Genomic DNA, 14,536 nt, shown 5'->3' with positions numbered 1-14,536 from the left:
AAAAAAGATACTTCCTAAAGCTGGGTATAATCCCAGTACTTGGGAAGCTGAGACAGGAGGATTGCCATGAGTTCAGGCCAGCCTCAGCTACATAGTGAGTTCAGGGGGACCCTGTCTCCAACAATCAAACAGAAAGCCACACTTAAGCTACTCCCTAAAAAACATTCCAAGACAGCATGGTGATATAATATCGCACCTATAATGTTAGCAGTCTGGGAGGCTGAGATGGGAAGGTCATAAATTCAGTCCCAGCCAGGACATTCTAATGACTTAGTGAGACTCTGTCTCAAAATAAAAAAAATGACAGGAATGTAGCTTAGTGCCAAAGCCCCTGGGTTCAATATCTGGTACCACCAAAAGAAAAGACAGGGGTTTTAAGATCAAATAATTGTGGAACTCAAGATAGTATCCTGTACAGTGTAGGAGACTCCCGATGTTCATTAGCTTATTGAAACTTCTGATACTACCTGCAAAACAAAACAAAATGTAAGCATATTAAACTAGAATTTTGAAAATGTACTTGTACATAGAACCCAATCCCATTGAAAACTATTAACATCTCTGTGAAGACATTTTAGAAAAGCGTTGTAATACATTCCCTGTTTTCTTTTCTCCCTTGACTTAGCATTGTTCACAAAAGCTTTTTGTAAACTGTTGAATATTTTTTTTATTTTCAATTTTTCCTGTCCTTGAATAGCATCTATTTCAAGGAGGATTAAATTGCTGTACTTCAATTTTTTTAAAGAGCTGAAAAATTAAATTTTCTTTCATTATGTCTAGCCAATTCAGAGGAAATCATAGAGGGAAATTCTGTTGACTCATCGATCCAGCAAGTGATGGGAAGTGGAGGCCAGAGAGTCATCACCATAGTGACTGATGGAGTCCCTCTGAGTAACATCCAAACTGCCATCCCTCCTGGAGGCCTTGGCCAGCCATTTATAGTAACTATGCAAGATGGACAACAAGGTGAGTTATCTGTGGCAGACAGTTGCTCCTTAGAAAATGTTTTAGACAGTCCACCCCTCTGAAAATGAGGCATTAAAACAAATAGCAGGAGCCAGGCATGGTGGCGCATGCCCGTAATCCCAGCACTTGGGAGGCTGAGGCAAGAGGATTGCTATGAGTTCATTCAAGGCCAGCCTGGGCTACAGAGTGAACTCAAGGTCTGAACTACATAGTGAGACCCTGTCTCAAAAAGACAAAAAACAAATAGTGGGACTTGGAGAATCCCGTATGCAAGATGGGACAAATTGGACCAGCCAGATAGCTCAGCAGACTGAAGAGCCTACTTAGGCACAGTACAGTGGCCAGGGTTCATTCCCCCAGCATGCTGTCCTGGCCCTGCTCCCAGGATGTGCTGAGAGGGCCATTGAGACTGGGCGTGGTGGCATGACTCTTGGGAGGCTGAAAACAGGAGAATCACTGTGAGTTGGGATCTACATAGTGAGACCCTGTAGACCCTAGACCCTGTAAATCCTGTACTAAATACATTAAAAAAAGGGGCTGGTGAAATGGCTCAGTGGTCTAAAGCACCTACTTAGAACAAGCTTAGCAAAGCGGTTCAATCCCCCAGTACCACATGCCAGCCAGCCCCACCCTCTGGTGGGCTGAGCTGGCCACACACAAATAAATAAATAAATAAATTAATTAATTAATTAAATTAAAACTTAAAAAAAAAAAGGGGGGACAAACTGAGAAAAAGGCTGGAAGTGTTCATACATGCCTATAGTCCCAGCATTCAAAAGGCTGAAGCAGGAGATTCTATGTAAACGTTCAAAGTCAGTCTGAAAAACATAGTTGAGACCCTGTTTAAAAAAGAAAGGGGGAAAAAAAAATTAGATACACACACACATACGAGATTTTGGGGTGGCACCCAGACCTCAGGTATGCTTAGGCAAGCACTCTACTACTAAGCTACATAGCTCAATATGTAACCTTTTGAGATTGCTTTTCTTTTTCTTTTTCTTTAAGAGATAAGGTCTCGCCATGCAGTGCAGGCTGGCCTTGAACTCACTATGTAGTCCTGGGCTTCTAGGCATATACCACCCAGCCCAACTTTGAGAGTGGCTTTTTCACTCAGCATAATACCCTTAAAGTTCATCCAAGGTAGAGCTGGGGAGATAGCTCAGTAGAATAAGGGCCTGAATTCAATCCCTGGTTCTGGAAAAAAAAAATCATCAAACTATTCTTTGTATCAGTAGTTTTGTGTTTTTTTTTGTTTTTTTTTTTTTTCTTTTTTGCTGGGCACAGTAGTACACACTGGTGATCCTAACACTTGGGAGACTGACACAGGTGGATCACTGAGCGCTCAAGGCCAACTTGTATTACATGATGAGTTCAAGGCCAGCATGGAATACTTAGGAAGACCCTGTTGCAATCAAAAAAGCTGCATGTGGTGGTACATGACTATAATTACAGTACTCAGGAGGCTGAGGCTGGAGGACTGCTGTAAGTTAAAGGCCAGCCTGGACTGCAAAGTGAGTTCAAAGCCATCCTGAGCTGCATAGTGAAATCCTGTCTCAAAAAGATAAAAAGAGAAAAGGAAAGAAAAGTTTATTCCTTTTTATTACTGAATACTATTCCATGAGTGTATATAGTACAGTTTGTTAAATAATTTACCCATTGATGACATTTAAATACTTTTCAGTTTTCAACTGAGAATAAGGCTGTTATGAGCAATCATGTACAGGTTTTGTGGGATATATGCCTAGGTATGTAAGTGCTGGGCCATGTGGTAAGTGCATGTTTAGTGTTATAAGAAACTCCTAAACTGTAAACCAAGCATGGTGTTGCATGCCCATAATCCTAATGCTCTGGGAGTTTGGAACAGGATTGCAAATTCAAGCCCAGCTTACTCAGCTTAAGCAATTTACTGAGACTCTATCTCAAAGTAAAAAATAAAAAGGATTGGGAGGCTGGGGAGATAGCTCAGCGGCATAAGTGCCTGCCTGGCAAGCACAAGGTCCTGAGTTTGATCCCAGGTACCAAAAAAAAAGGATTGGGGATGCAGCTGGGTGTGAAGGCCCTTATGTTCAATCCCCAGTAACGCACAAGAAAATTACATAATTAATTAAACTACTGAACTATTTCCTAGGGTGGCTGTAGCATATTACATTCCTACTTAGCAATTTGTGAATAACGCAGTTTTTTCTACATCTTCACCAGTATGCAGTATTATCACTTAAAAAAAAATTTAGCCATTCCAATGGGTGTGTGGTACATGATGTGTGTTGTGTTGTGTGGTGACCTTCTCACTTCTATGAGAAGAGAAAACTATTTTGGTATTGTTAATGGCTAATCATGTTCATTAAGAGGTTTCTTAGTCTTATATGAAGACTTCTGGTTTTCTTCCTTTTCTGTGTGTTTGTTACTGATGATTGAACCAGGGCCTTGTGCACAGTGAGCATGTGCTCTGCCTTGAAGCTATATCACTGGTGTGCCTTTAGAGCTTTGACCTTCTTTAGGCAGGTTATTTTTGCATTATTAGTAAACTAAATGTTTATAGCTGTTGACCTGGAGTCAAATACCTTTCCATAAAACCCCAGGCCTTGGATTTATCTTCATGATCCTGAGCCTGCAAATCAATGCCCTTCCTTGCTGAGCCCTTCTAAGTGCCTCTTTAATCCTTTGTTTCTCTCTGCAGAGCATTCCTTACCTTTGATTCTGAAATTCAAAGAATATAAAAAACAGTATATCAGAATATATTTTACTTTGTTTTCTAGTTAAAAGCAAGTACAACCTCTTTGTTTCACTATGTATCCACTACCTCTAACTAGAGTCTTTTGGTTTGTAGTTCTAACTGTACCTGCTGGTCAGGTTGCAGAGGAGACTATAATTGAGGAGGAAGAGGAAGAAGCAGAGAAATTGCCAGTGACAAAGAAACCAAGGATGGAAGAGATAACAAATAGTGTGGAGGAAAGTAAGGTAATGTTACTTGAAGCACTGATGGAAGGAAGAAAAAGGCAAGCATCAAAAGCCTTAAGCAGTGGGCCTTTATCTTTTTTTTTTTTTTAATTTTCTGGATAATCTGAGATCAGAAATTCTTACCAGTGATGACATGGCTTACTTTACAGGAAGGCAGTGAAAGAGAGTTACTACAACAGCAACTCCAGGAGGCCAATCGAAGAGCTCAGGAATACCGCCACCAGCTCCTCAAGAAAGAGCAGGAAGCAGAACAGTACCGCCTTAGGCTAGAGGCTATGGCCCAACAGCAGCCCAATGGAGTTGATTTTACCATGGTCGAAGAGATAGCTGAGATAGATGCTGTAGTAATCACAGAAAGAGAGGAGGAAGAGACAGAAACAGAAGTGACTAGGTCAGGAGGTACCACAGAGCCTTATGCTGGAGTCTCTATGGAAACGGTTTCGTCTTAACAAGCAAGATCCACAACTTGCATCGTGTTCATCTTATTCTTCTTTTCAGAAGAAAGTACAGATGGGCACAGTGGCGTGTGTGTGTGAAAGTTCAAGGCCAGCCTGGGCAACTTAGTGAGACCCTGTCTTAAAAATCTTTTAAAAATTTAAAAGGGCTGGGGTGTAGCTCAGTTGTAGATTGCTTGGCTAGCCTATGCAAGGCCCTAGGTTTAAACCTTACTATTGCAAAAGAAAGAGGAGAAGATAATGCAGAGGGAAAATGCTGTATAAAAACTGAGTGTTCTTAATAAGAAAACTGTAGGCTGGAGGTGAAACTCAATGGCAGACACTTGCCTGTTACATGAAAGGCCTGGGTGTGAGCCTCAGCACTGGGGGAAACAAAGCCACCAAACAACGACAGCAGGGAACAGTGTTTGGGCCCAGGAAGGCCATCTGTGTGCAACTGAAAGTTCAGAGTCATATGCAAGGAATGCTCTTTCTAAGGGACCAAAAAAATAAAGACCAGGGGCCGGTGGGGTGGCTCAGTGGAATAAGCGCTTCCCTGGCAAGCGTGAGGGCCTGAGTTCAATCCCCAGTTCCACAAAAAAAACCCCAACAAAGTAAAGACCAGATTTCTCAGTTCACATCAGTGCTTTAAACATAGAGATAAAAGAATGTTGATATTGTGGGTTAACTTTTAAATAACTGACTATTAAAAGTTTTTGAGATAACATTCCTAATATATATATATACCAAGAATCTTTAATAATTGTACCATCAAGTGACCTGAAAAATTGCCTTAAAGTTATGAAACTAATTAGGAGAGAGCTTAGAAGCAGACTTTGGGGAAAAGAACTACTATATTCGACTTCCAAATGAGTAAGACTCTCACCTATCCTGAATTAATTTTACTGAAAAGAAATTTAATGATCCCCTTACAAATTTGTGTCAATTATGTATCTATAGTTCTGATGCCAGTTTACAAAACAAAAGTAGCTGGGCATGGTTGTACATACCTGTAATCACAACTACTAGGGAGGCTGAGGCAGGAAGACTGCAAATTAGCAGCCAGCCTAGGCAAATTAGACTATATTTCAAAATAAAAAATGAAAAGGGCTGGTGAATGGCTGAGCATGGTGGTGAATGCCCATAATATCAGCATTCAGGAGACTGCGGCAGAAGGACCATTGGGAGTCGGAGACCTGACCGTTTAAAAGGTGAGCTCAAGGCCAGCCTGAGCTGCACAGTGAGACCCTGTCTCAAAAAGACAAAAGTAGGAGAGCTGGGGAATGTAACTCAGTGGTAAGCATCCCTAGGTTCTATCCCTAGTACCAGAGGAAGAAAAAAGGTAAGATTGTAACTCAGTGGGAAAGCAGGTATTGTAAGTGTGGGTACTTAGCATGCATGAGGTCCTGGGTCCAAGAAAAAACCAAAAATCTGAAATTGAATTTTTATTTTAGTATTATTATTATTATTATTTTTTGGCGGAACCAGGGATTGAACTCAGGCCCTTGCACTTGCCAGGGAAGCGCTTACTCTATTGAGCCATCTCCCTGGCCCTGAAATTGATATTTAAAAAACTAGATAGAGGGACAGGGAGACAGCTCAGTGGTCTAAGCATCTGCCTGGCAAGCGCAACGACCGAGGTTTGATCCCCCGTGCCACATGCTGTGCCCTGGAACCCTGGGTGCACTGGTGCTGGCCACCGAAACCAGATGTCATGGTGCATGCCTGTAGTCCCAGCGCTGGGGAGGCTGAGACAGGTTGATCACTGTGAGTTTTGTAGCAAAATCCTATACCAAATAAATAAAAGAGTCAAAAAAAAAAAAAAACAAAAAACAAACCCTAGATAGACATTGCACACACCTGTTATCCCAGTACTCAAGAGTCTCAGGCAGGAGATGGATGAGAGTTTGAGGCCAGCTGGGACTACAGAATTCATTCAAGGCCAGCCTGAATTACATATCAAGATCCTGTCTCCAAAAAGAGAACAAATGAGAACACTGGTTTTTGTGGAAAAAGTATATATCAAACCCAAATCCCCTCGCTGGGCATGGTGGTGTGCACCTGTAATCCCAGTACTCAAGAGGCTGAGGCAGGAGGATTGGTGACAGTTCGAGACCAACCTGGGCTACAAAGTGAGCTCAAGGCCAGCCTGAACTGTATAGCAAAACCCTGTCTAAAAAAAAAAAAAAAAAAAAAAAATCCCCAAACTGTGTACTGGAAAGTGGCCAAAAAGAAGTGCAAGAGTTATGAAACAGGGCTCGAGATACTGACTTCGCACTGGCTGGCTTTTGTGGAATTGCACTCAGGAAGGAGTCTGTTGTCAGAACTACTTGCTTGCAAACATTTATATAATATCAAGCTTAGGCTCTTTAATTTTGTAAGACCTTGTTGAATTTTTGTCACTTAGGACATCAGCTTTTCTGTGTAGCTTCTACCCTCTTAAGTGCAGAGGGGACAAAAGGAGGGACAGTTTTATTTCTGTTTGATTCAGACAGAGTAGGTTGCTGTTTTGTAAGCTTGGGCCTCGCATAGAGCTTCATGCCGAGCCTTACGGTGCCGTGCATGCTGACAGGAACAGCGACCGACCGCCAGCACTGCGGTGATGGAATGATGGAAGAGTCGGGCACACGACCGACCGCCTGCCTCCTTGCCCACCCCTGGGCTGCTTGCTACCCAGACTTAGGATTTGTTTCGTTATGGGTTTTCTTCATATGTCAGCATGAAGCTTTTTCCAAAGAAGAGGGCTGTCGGGCGGGCGGAGGGAAAGCAGCGGCAGAGCGGTTGCCTCGCACAGGCCACGACCCTTGAGGTTGGCCTTCCTCGGTCCATACTTACTCACCAGCTTGTTGCAAATTAGGAGAAACCAGAGGAAGATGTGGCCAGTAAACACTTGAATGACTTTTTAAAATATGGTTTTCTTGGGGGCCGGGGAGATGGCTCAGTGGAATAAGTGCTTCCCTGGCAAGCGCAAGGGCCTGAGTTTAATCCCCGGTTCTGAAAATAAAATAAAATAAAATATGGTTTTCTCAATTAGCAAGCATAGAGAAAACATGCATTTTTGGGGAAAAAAAACTTGACAGTTAACATGGTTCTGTTTAACTGTGATTAGTAATTTGCTTCTGTGTTCCAGAAGTACAGCATTTGGGGTCAAAATTCTGTAATCCCCCAAATCAGATTTATGAAGAGAATTTGTTGTTAGAAGTTTTGAAAGTAATCTTGGCTCCTGGCTGCCTTGGGCTTTTTCCAGGGTCTGTGTACCCAGTTCAAGTGACAGAGACATCAGCAGAAGAGCCCAGGTAAGGGCAGGATGAAACGGGTCCCTTCGGTCGGGTTTTCTGTTTCTGTTTCTGTTTGCAGTGTTTTCTTTTTGGGCTCATTTTGGGAACCAGGTGCTGGCAGTAAGCTACTGTGGGTTGCATTTCAGAGCCAAGCTTAGCTGTTGAGGGAGGGACCAAGTGTCCTTTAGATGTCCTTTGTGTTCCTGGTGTGTATGCGGACTTTAATCCCCAACCAGGAGGTGGAGGTTTATTTGGCCGAAGCTGTCTAGGCTCAGCCATCTCACTTTCTGCAGTAGTTACTGATTATGGATTTTAAAAGTGTACTTTTTTTTTTTTTTAAAGACAGGATCTCCTTGAATTGAGGCTGGCCTTGAACTTGTGGCAATCATCCTGCCTCAGCCCCCAAAGTGGGGAAATGTTCATCTAATACTTTTTTTGAAGCATACAGAATTCCATTTGGAGAAAACTATTTATGAGTTCGCATTACCTTTTCTGGGGAAGATTATCTTCCCACCCTTCTCCCTAAAATCTCTAATGCAGACCACATCATTCTTAACAGTAGACTGAATCTCTGAGAGGGGACTTTGTCAGAGGAGAGGCTCAGGCAAGGAGGGAAATGACAGAAACAGGGTGAGGAGGAAGAAGGCATTCATTTTTATTTACTTGGAATCATCCTGATAGCATGCCAGAGAAAGGAAGTAGGATTTGAGCTTCATTTGCATTGCCGTGGTAGGTCCAGGGCTTTGACATGGAATTACTGAAGCTGGGTGTGGTGATGCAACCCTGTAATCCCAGCACTCAGGAGGCTGAGGTAGGAGAATTGCTTCAAGTTTGAGGCCAGCCCAGCCAAAACTGCACAGGGAAACGCTGTCTCAAAAAGACGAAAAAAGAAAAACTGAATCTATTACTCCAGCACCAACTCATGATTTTACATATCTTTCTGAATTAGTATTGAAAATTGGGAAAACGTGGCTTAGATCTTCTGGGTTGGTCAGTATAGTGTTGAGACTGAGTTATTACAAATCAAATAACACAAGTGTGGTGCTTAAGGAGAAACTTGGAGCTTATGCTGTTTATGTTAAAATAAAGCTATATTAGCAATTAGCAATATCAGGTTTTTGTTTTTTGTCTTTTTGAGACAGGGCCTCAATATGCAGATCAGGCTGGCCTTGACCTAACTTTGTAGCCCACTCTGGTCTCAAACTCTCAGTGATCCTGCCTCAGTCTCCCAAGTGCTAGGGTTACGGGTGTGCACCACCATGCCCAGCTAGCAATATCAGTATTAATGTTAGCAATTTTAGAATCTACACTTGCGTTATGGTCTTATGCTATTCCCCAAGAAAAAGAATTTCAAGTTTCTGCTCTTACTCCTAGCTTCAGGGAAGTTAGCCATGAATGTCTAAGCACATCATCCCTTTCTATCACTGCCTCGGTGAGATTGCCTAATTGTAATGTCAGAGTTGAAGTCCATGATTGAAACATGGGAGAACTTGGCTTTAGAGTTTTCTGTGTTTTGAACTCAGTGCCTTAAAAAACGTTTTGTTTTTGTTTTTCTGTCACATGGCACACTTAGTTATTTTTTACTTTGCCATCTCAGCCTTACTCCTGCACCATTTAAATGTTTGTGCCTTTTCAGTAGTAAGTCTATGGCAAACAAATGAGGGTTTTGTTTTTTTTTTTTTATATCATTGTAAAAACTGATTTTACCAGAGGTCTGTTCAGCTAAAGTTATGTATTGTTATGATCAGGGTAATTTTTGTACCCCTTTTCTAGGTGTATGTTAGAATATATTTGTAAAATTTTGAGGGGCCGGGGAGATGGCTCAGTAGAATAAGCACTTCCCTGGCAAGTGCAAGGGCCTGAGTTCAATCCCTGGTTCCTCAAAAAAAAATTTTTTTTTAAATTTTTCTACTTTTTGAGGTTTAGCTTTAACTTATCTGGTATAACCTGGAAAATTTTTTATTTTGTTAAACACATAAAAAAGGTTTTTGCGGGGCATGGTGGTACACACAAGTGTATGTGTTCAGTGCACGGGCTGAAGGAAGAGCATTACTTTGCCTCCTCTCTGAGAGATGTATGTTAGCAGGCAGCGTGCCCAGGGAGGGCCAGCACCTGGCTTCACAGGGGTTTGTTTAGCAGGGAGCATGGGACATCATGTGGGCCACATCAGCCTCAGAGATAAGCAGTCTGCCTCTAGTGCCTGTGGAAGCGTCCATCACTCTTAGGCCTCTGGACAAAGAACTCCAGATGGGGCCTGGGGAGAAAGTGGTGCATCATCTACTTTCCCAGGTTAGAAATCAGCATTATTTTTGAGGAAGAGACTCCTTTGAGAAAGCTGTGTACCTCTCTGTTAACGGTATTAGGGACCTGCAGAGCTGGAAGATCTGAGGCATGTAGTGAATTCTTCCTGCAGGAGTTCCTGAGTGGGCGTGAGTTTGTGGCCTGTTTAGAGAGCAGCTTTCTGTTCTCTGCTCCTTGTGCAGACCCAGCTTTGGGCTAGGAGGAAAGCAGCTTTCCGGTTGAGCCCCTGCCCATAGGCCCTGACCTGGCTGCAGTCCATGAAGATTTGCCCCTTCTGGGTTAGCACTGTTTGCTTTGCCAGTTTATTTAGAGATCAGGAGTGAGAAATATATGAATTAGAATTAAACAGCTTCCAGCCTCTACTGCTGCTGCTTGCCCCCCCTTTGGGGTTGGAGGAGGAGTGACATTGGGAGCCTCAGTAGCAGTTTGGCTTGCTAATAGCAGGAAGCTGTGATTCCCTATCAGGTCGGGCTTCCTCTGGTCCCACCCCCACGCTGACCTGTGGGATGCCTCGCTGTTGTTCTTTCCCCAGCGCTGGAACTTAATTAAAAGGTCATTCCTAGTGCTGGGCCTTATCTTTCTTCACTCCCCTCCTTCCCCACAGACGTTCTGTTTATTCTGATGTGGTTTGTTTCTGAGAATTCTAGGTCATACCCTCCCTCGCTGTGCTTGGCAGTTGGCTCCAGTGCCCCCCACCCGATCACTTGTGCTCCCCGCCAAGGCCAGCCGGGCAGGAGTAGATTCTTTCCACATGTCTTCCGTTTTTTCAGGTTGCCTGACAGCTTTATGTACAGTGTATAATTAGGAAAATTTAAATGGACTTCTTTTATGGAGCGTACAGTTTGACTTTTATGAGCAAGTTTGTGTGTGAATGAGCATTTATATGTACATATATCTATAAAGATATATATTATCTATACAATTTTGTACTATCATTTAAAATAAAGATGTTTCTTAATAAAATGTCGAAGTCTTACATTTCAGAGTATCACTGAATTCATTTTTCATCTCTTGGGTCAAAAGTGGGGCCTGGGATCTTCTGTCCTCTCCCTTGCCCTTATCGAACTGTCCTTTTCAGCATGGTATTCTTGACAAGTAGAGAAAGCTGAATTAGAATTGAAGTGAGAAGCTGAGCGTGGTGTGCACACCTGGGCAGGGGGGAGCCCCACAAGTTCACACCCAACCTGTGCTACAGAGCAAGACCCTGCCTCAAAAAAATAAAAGCCAAAAGATTATTTAAAAAGCGAAATTAGGGCTGAGTAGATAGCTCAGTGGCATAAGCACCTGCCTGGCAAGTGCAAGGTCCCAATTTCAGTCCCTGGTACCACACAAAAAAAGGAAAATTAAACACCCGTTTCTCTTACGTACCAGTTCATTAAAAAGAAAGTTTTGTGCTATCACTCTTGTTTCTTCTTTATACAAAAGAATCTCTTGTCTGTGCTTTTACTTTATCTACTTTGAAGATGATACATGGTGTGTAACAATAGCTGTATTTATCATTACTTTGTTACAAAATTTTTTCATAAAATAATTATTTTTAAAAAGGTTGAGACCAGGGATTTAGCTCAGTGGCGCAGTGCCTGTCTGGTAAATGTAAGGTCCTGAGTTCAATTTCCGGTAAGTGCCCTCCCTCCCCGCCAAAAAAAGTAAAGTTGACACCCAGGCCAAAGACATGTAAGCATCTGTGCTCAGCGAGTTCAATTTCCAACCCAACCCTTACGTCAGTATTTTTTTTTTTGTGGCAGAACTGGGGATTGAACTCTGGCCCCTGCCCTTGCCAGGCAAGCGCTTATTCCACTGAGCCATCTCCCCAGCCCCTCAGGTCAGTATTTAGGAAACTGAATACATATCATTATTAAGTTGCTTTTTTTTTTTTTTTTTTTTGGTGGAACCAGGGATTGAACTCAGGCCCTTGCACTTGCCAAGCAAGCACTTCTTCTACTGAGCCATCTCCTCAGCCCCTTAAATTGCTTTTTGGTAAATACAAATGGTCTGCAAATAACTATGCATATTAATTACAGGGTACTTCTGGCAGGAACCTCATGTATATAGTATGTATGAAGTCCTTGTTGAGCTGAAGGAAAAACAGCAGACACCTGAAGAGTTCTGAGACAGAACTGAGTCTTGTTGAATTAAAGTTCTGATGAGAGCTAGGTGTGGTGGTGCATGCCTGTAACCCCAACACTCAGGAGACTAAGGGAGGAGGATTGGGGTGACTTTGAGGCCATCCTGGGCTACATAGCAAGACCCATTATCAAAAAAAAACCCCAGGGTTGGGATGGGAGATAGCTCAATGGTCTAGGGGCCTGCCTGGCAAGTGTAGGGACCTGGGTTTGATCCCTGCCACTCTGGCCCCTTGCTGTGCTGGCCACCAAAACCAGGCATGGTGGTACATGCCTGTAATCCAGCCAGATCACTATGATTCCAAACTATAGCAACACTGTACCAGATACATAAATAAAAGAAAAAACCCAGGTTTGTAGCTCAGTGGTACAGCACCAGTGGGTTGGATCCCCAGGAGTGGAAAACAAAAAAAGGGAGGGAGGGAACCAGGGAGGGGACTCAGATGTCAGAGGCACTGACCCCACTGCTGCAATGCTGAGTTCACTGCTGAGCGGGGCCAACGGGGTGGGGCCTAGTTGAAGGGTGTAGGCCATGGGGTGTGACCTTGGAGACTATCTAGTCCCCGGCTGCTTTCTCGCTGGCTCTTTCCCCTACTCTGCTTCCTGCCAACATGTGGGAAGCAGCTTTCCTCCCACGGGCCCCTCCACCACCATGTTCTGCCTGTGTCATAGGCTTAGAGCAGAGGAGCCAGCTGTCTGTGAAAGAAACCTCTGCTAAGCCACTATTCTGTGTGTGTGTGTGGTACTGGGGATTGAACTCAGGACCCAGCACTTGCCAGGCAGGCACTTATTCTACTGAGCTGTCTCCCCAGCCTAAGCCGCTATTCTTAGGAATCATGTTACAGTGATGAAAAGTTGACCATCACAGAAAGTGAGGAAGAGGAACTTCTCCAAGCAGCCATTGCTACAAGTTTCCCAAAGTAAATTTTGCTCCAAATTGAATTCAGGATCTGAATGTGCATGGCATTTGTTGCTGGCAGTGCCCCTTGAACAGGAGAGGCAAAGATAACTTCTGGGGATGGCAGGTCTTAACATCCAGGGCTGCAGTGTCTCCAGTCTCTCCTTCCAGATTGCCCACCTCCCTCTTCACCTCTGCACTGTAGAGGAGGCTGACCCTACACGACCTTCATCGAGGGTGTCAGCACTGTGGCATCCCTCTGCATGCAACCAACAGGGAGCCCTGGAGCAAACCGGGAGGAGGAGCTGAAGCCGAGCTCCGGCCTCCTGGGTGCCCACATAAGCTCCTCTCACCTGGCCTTATCCCTTGCTTCACTCACAGCTTCTTTCAGTCACCACCACTTCCTTTTGTTTTTTTAGGTCTAGACTGTTATTAAACTCCTTTGTGTATGTGTGTGTGTGTGTGTGTGTGTGTGTGTGTAAAAGTTGACACTGTTATATTAACACTTCAAAAATTTCAAAATACAACTTTTTGTCAAAAATGTTTTGGGCTGGTGAGATGGCTCAGTGGTCTAAAGCACCTACTTAGAACAAGCTAAGCTCAGCAAAGCACAGGGACCGCGGTTCAATCCCCCAGCACCACATGCCAGCCAGCCCCTGCCCCCTGGTGGGCTGAGCTGGCTACATACACACAAAATAAATAAATATTTAAAAAATAATAAAAAAATAAAATTGATTTTAAAAAAATATTTTACACATTGGGGCCAGGGAGATGGCTGGAGCCAGGGAGATGGCTCAGGAGAATAAGCGCTTCCCTGGCAAGCACAAGGGCCTGAGTTCAATCCCCGGTTCCGCAAAAAAAAAAAAAAATTACAACAACTTTCCAAAGTGCTATTGCTCACTAGCACGTTTTATCACAGAGAACACAGGTCCCCAAATTCCTAGGCCTGGAGTATCTCTATGTACTGAGACAGCACTTATTACAGGACAGAGGCTGTTAAAAAGTTTGGGTCCTGAAAACCTTACAATAAAGCTCTTTTTGCCCTCCAATCCCGAGACAGTAAGTCTTGCAGTTCTCCCTCATCATCGCTGTCAGCATTCTCCTCTTCCTTTTTCTGCAGTTCCTTTATGGTCAGAACCTCTTTTAGTCTATTTTTTATTTCATCCTGGCGGTTCCGCAGCTTTTCTACCCCACTATTTGCTCATCAATCTCCCCAGTCTGGCGGTCCAGCCGGCCCTGCTCATCCTCTTCAGCAACTGTAGCTTCCGGAAATAGTGCTGACCTGCCGCAGGGCTTTTTGAAATTCGTCCTGCTCTTTGTCCCATCTGATCCTTTGGAACATCCACCTTGTGGACCTTTGCATCTCCCTCGGGGTTGTCAAAAAATCTTGCCAGGAATGCTTCCGCAGCGTTTTTTCTTCTTTCCACCACTTTTTCATGTATTTCTGCTTTCTCGGTCGACCCTGAATGAGGAACTAAGAGGGCCTTGGGAAGATTTGTATTAAAGGAATCGTTTGGCAGCACACTACTTGTTGCATTCCACGAGGAGGAAAGTGAGCGGTCTTTGCTCGGTAGGTCT

The 14,536-nt window shown here is 43.6% G+C and overlaps 1 protein-coding gene across 1 annotated transcript in view; it reads left to right on the top strand.

The window, feature by feature from the left end:
• Gabpb2 (GA binding protein transcription factor beta subunit 2) overlaps positions 1 to 4,453 on the top strand; it is a 33,166-nt gene extending 28,713 nt beyond the window's left edge. The window contains exons 5-7 of the mRNA XM_012514990.2: positions 781 to 966; positions 3,794 to 3,924; positions 4,074 to 4,453. Of these exons, the coding sequence (XP_012370444.1) occupies positions 781 to 966; positions 3,794 to 3,924; positions 4,074 to 4,373 (617 nt within the window). The 3' untranslated portion in view covers positions 4,374 to 4,453. The remainder of the gene's footprint in view (positions 1 to 780; positions 967 to 3,793; positions 3,925 to 4,073) is intronic.
• The last annotated feature ends 10,083 nt before the right edge of the window (positions 4,454 to 14,536 follow it).

This window comes from Octodon degus, unplaced genomic scaffold (assembly GCF_000260255.1).
Source record: "Octodon degus isolate 3935 unplaced genomic scaffold, OctDeg1.0 scaffold00048, whole genome shotgun sequence".
Taxonomy (NCBI): Eukaryota; Metazoa; Chordata; class Mammalia; order Rodentia; family Octodontidae; genus Octodon; species Octodon degus.
This window is presented reverse-complemented; position numbering and strand designations above follow the sequence as displayed.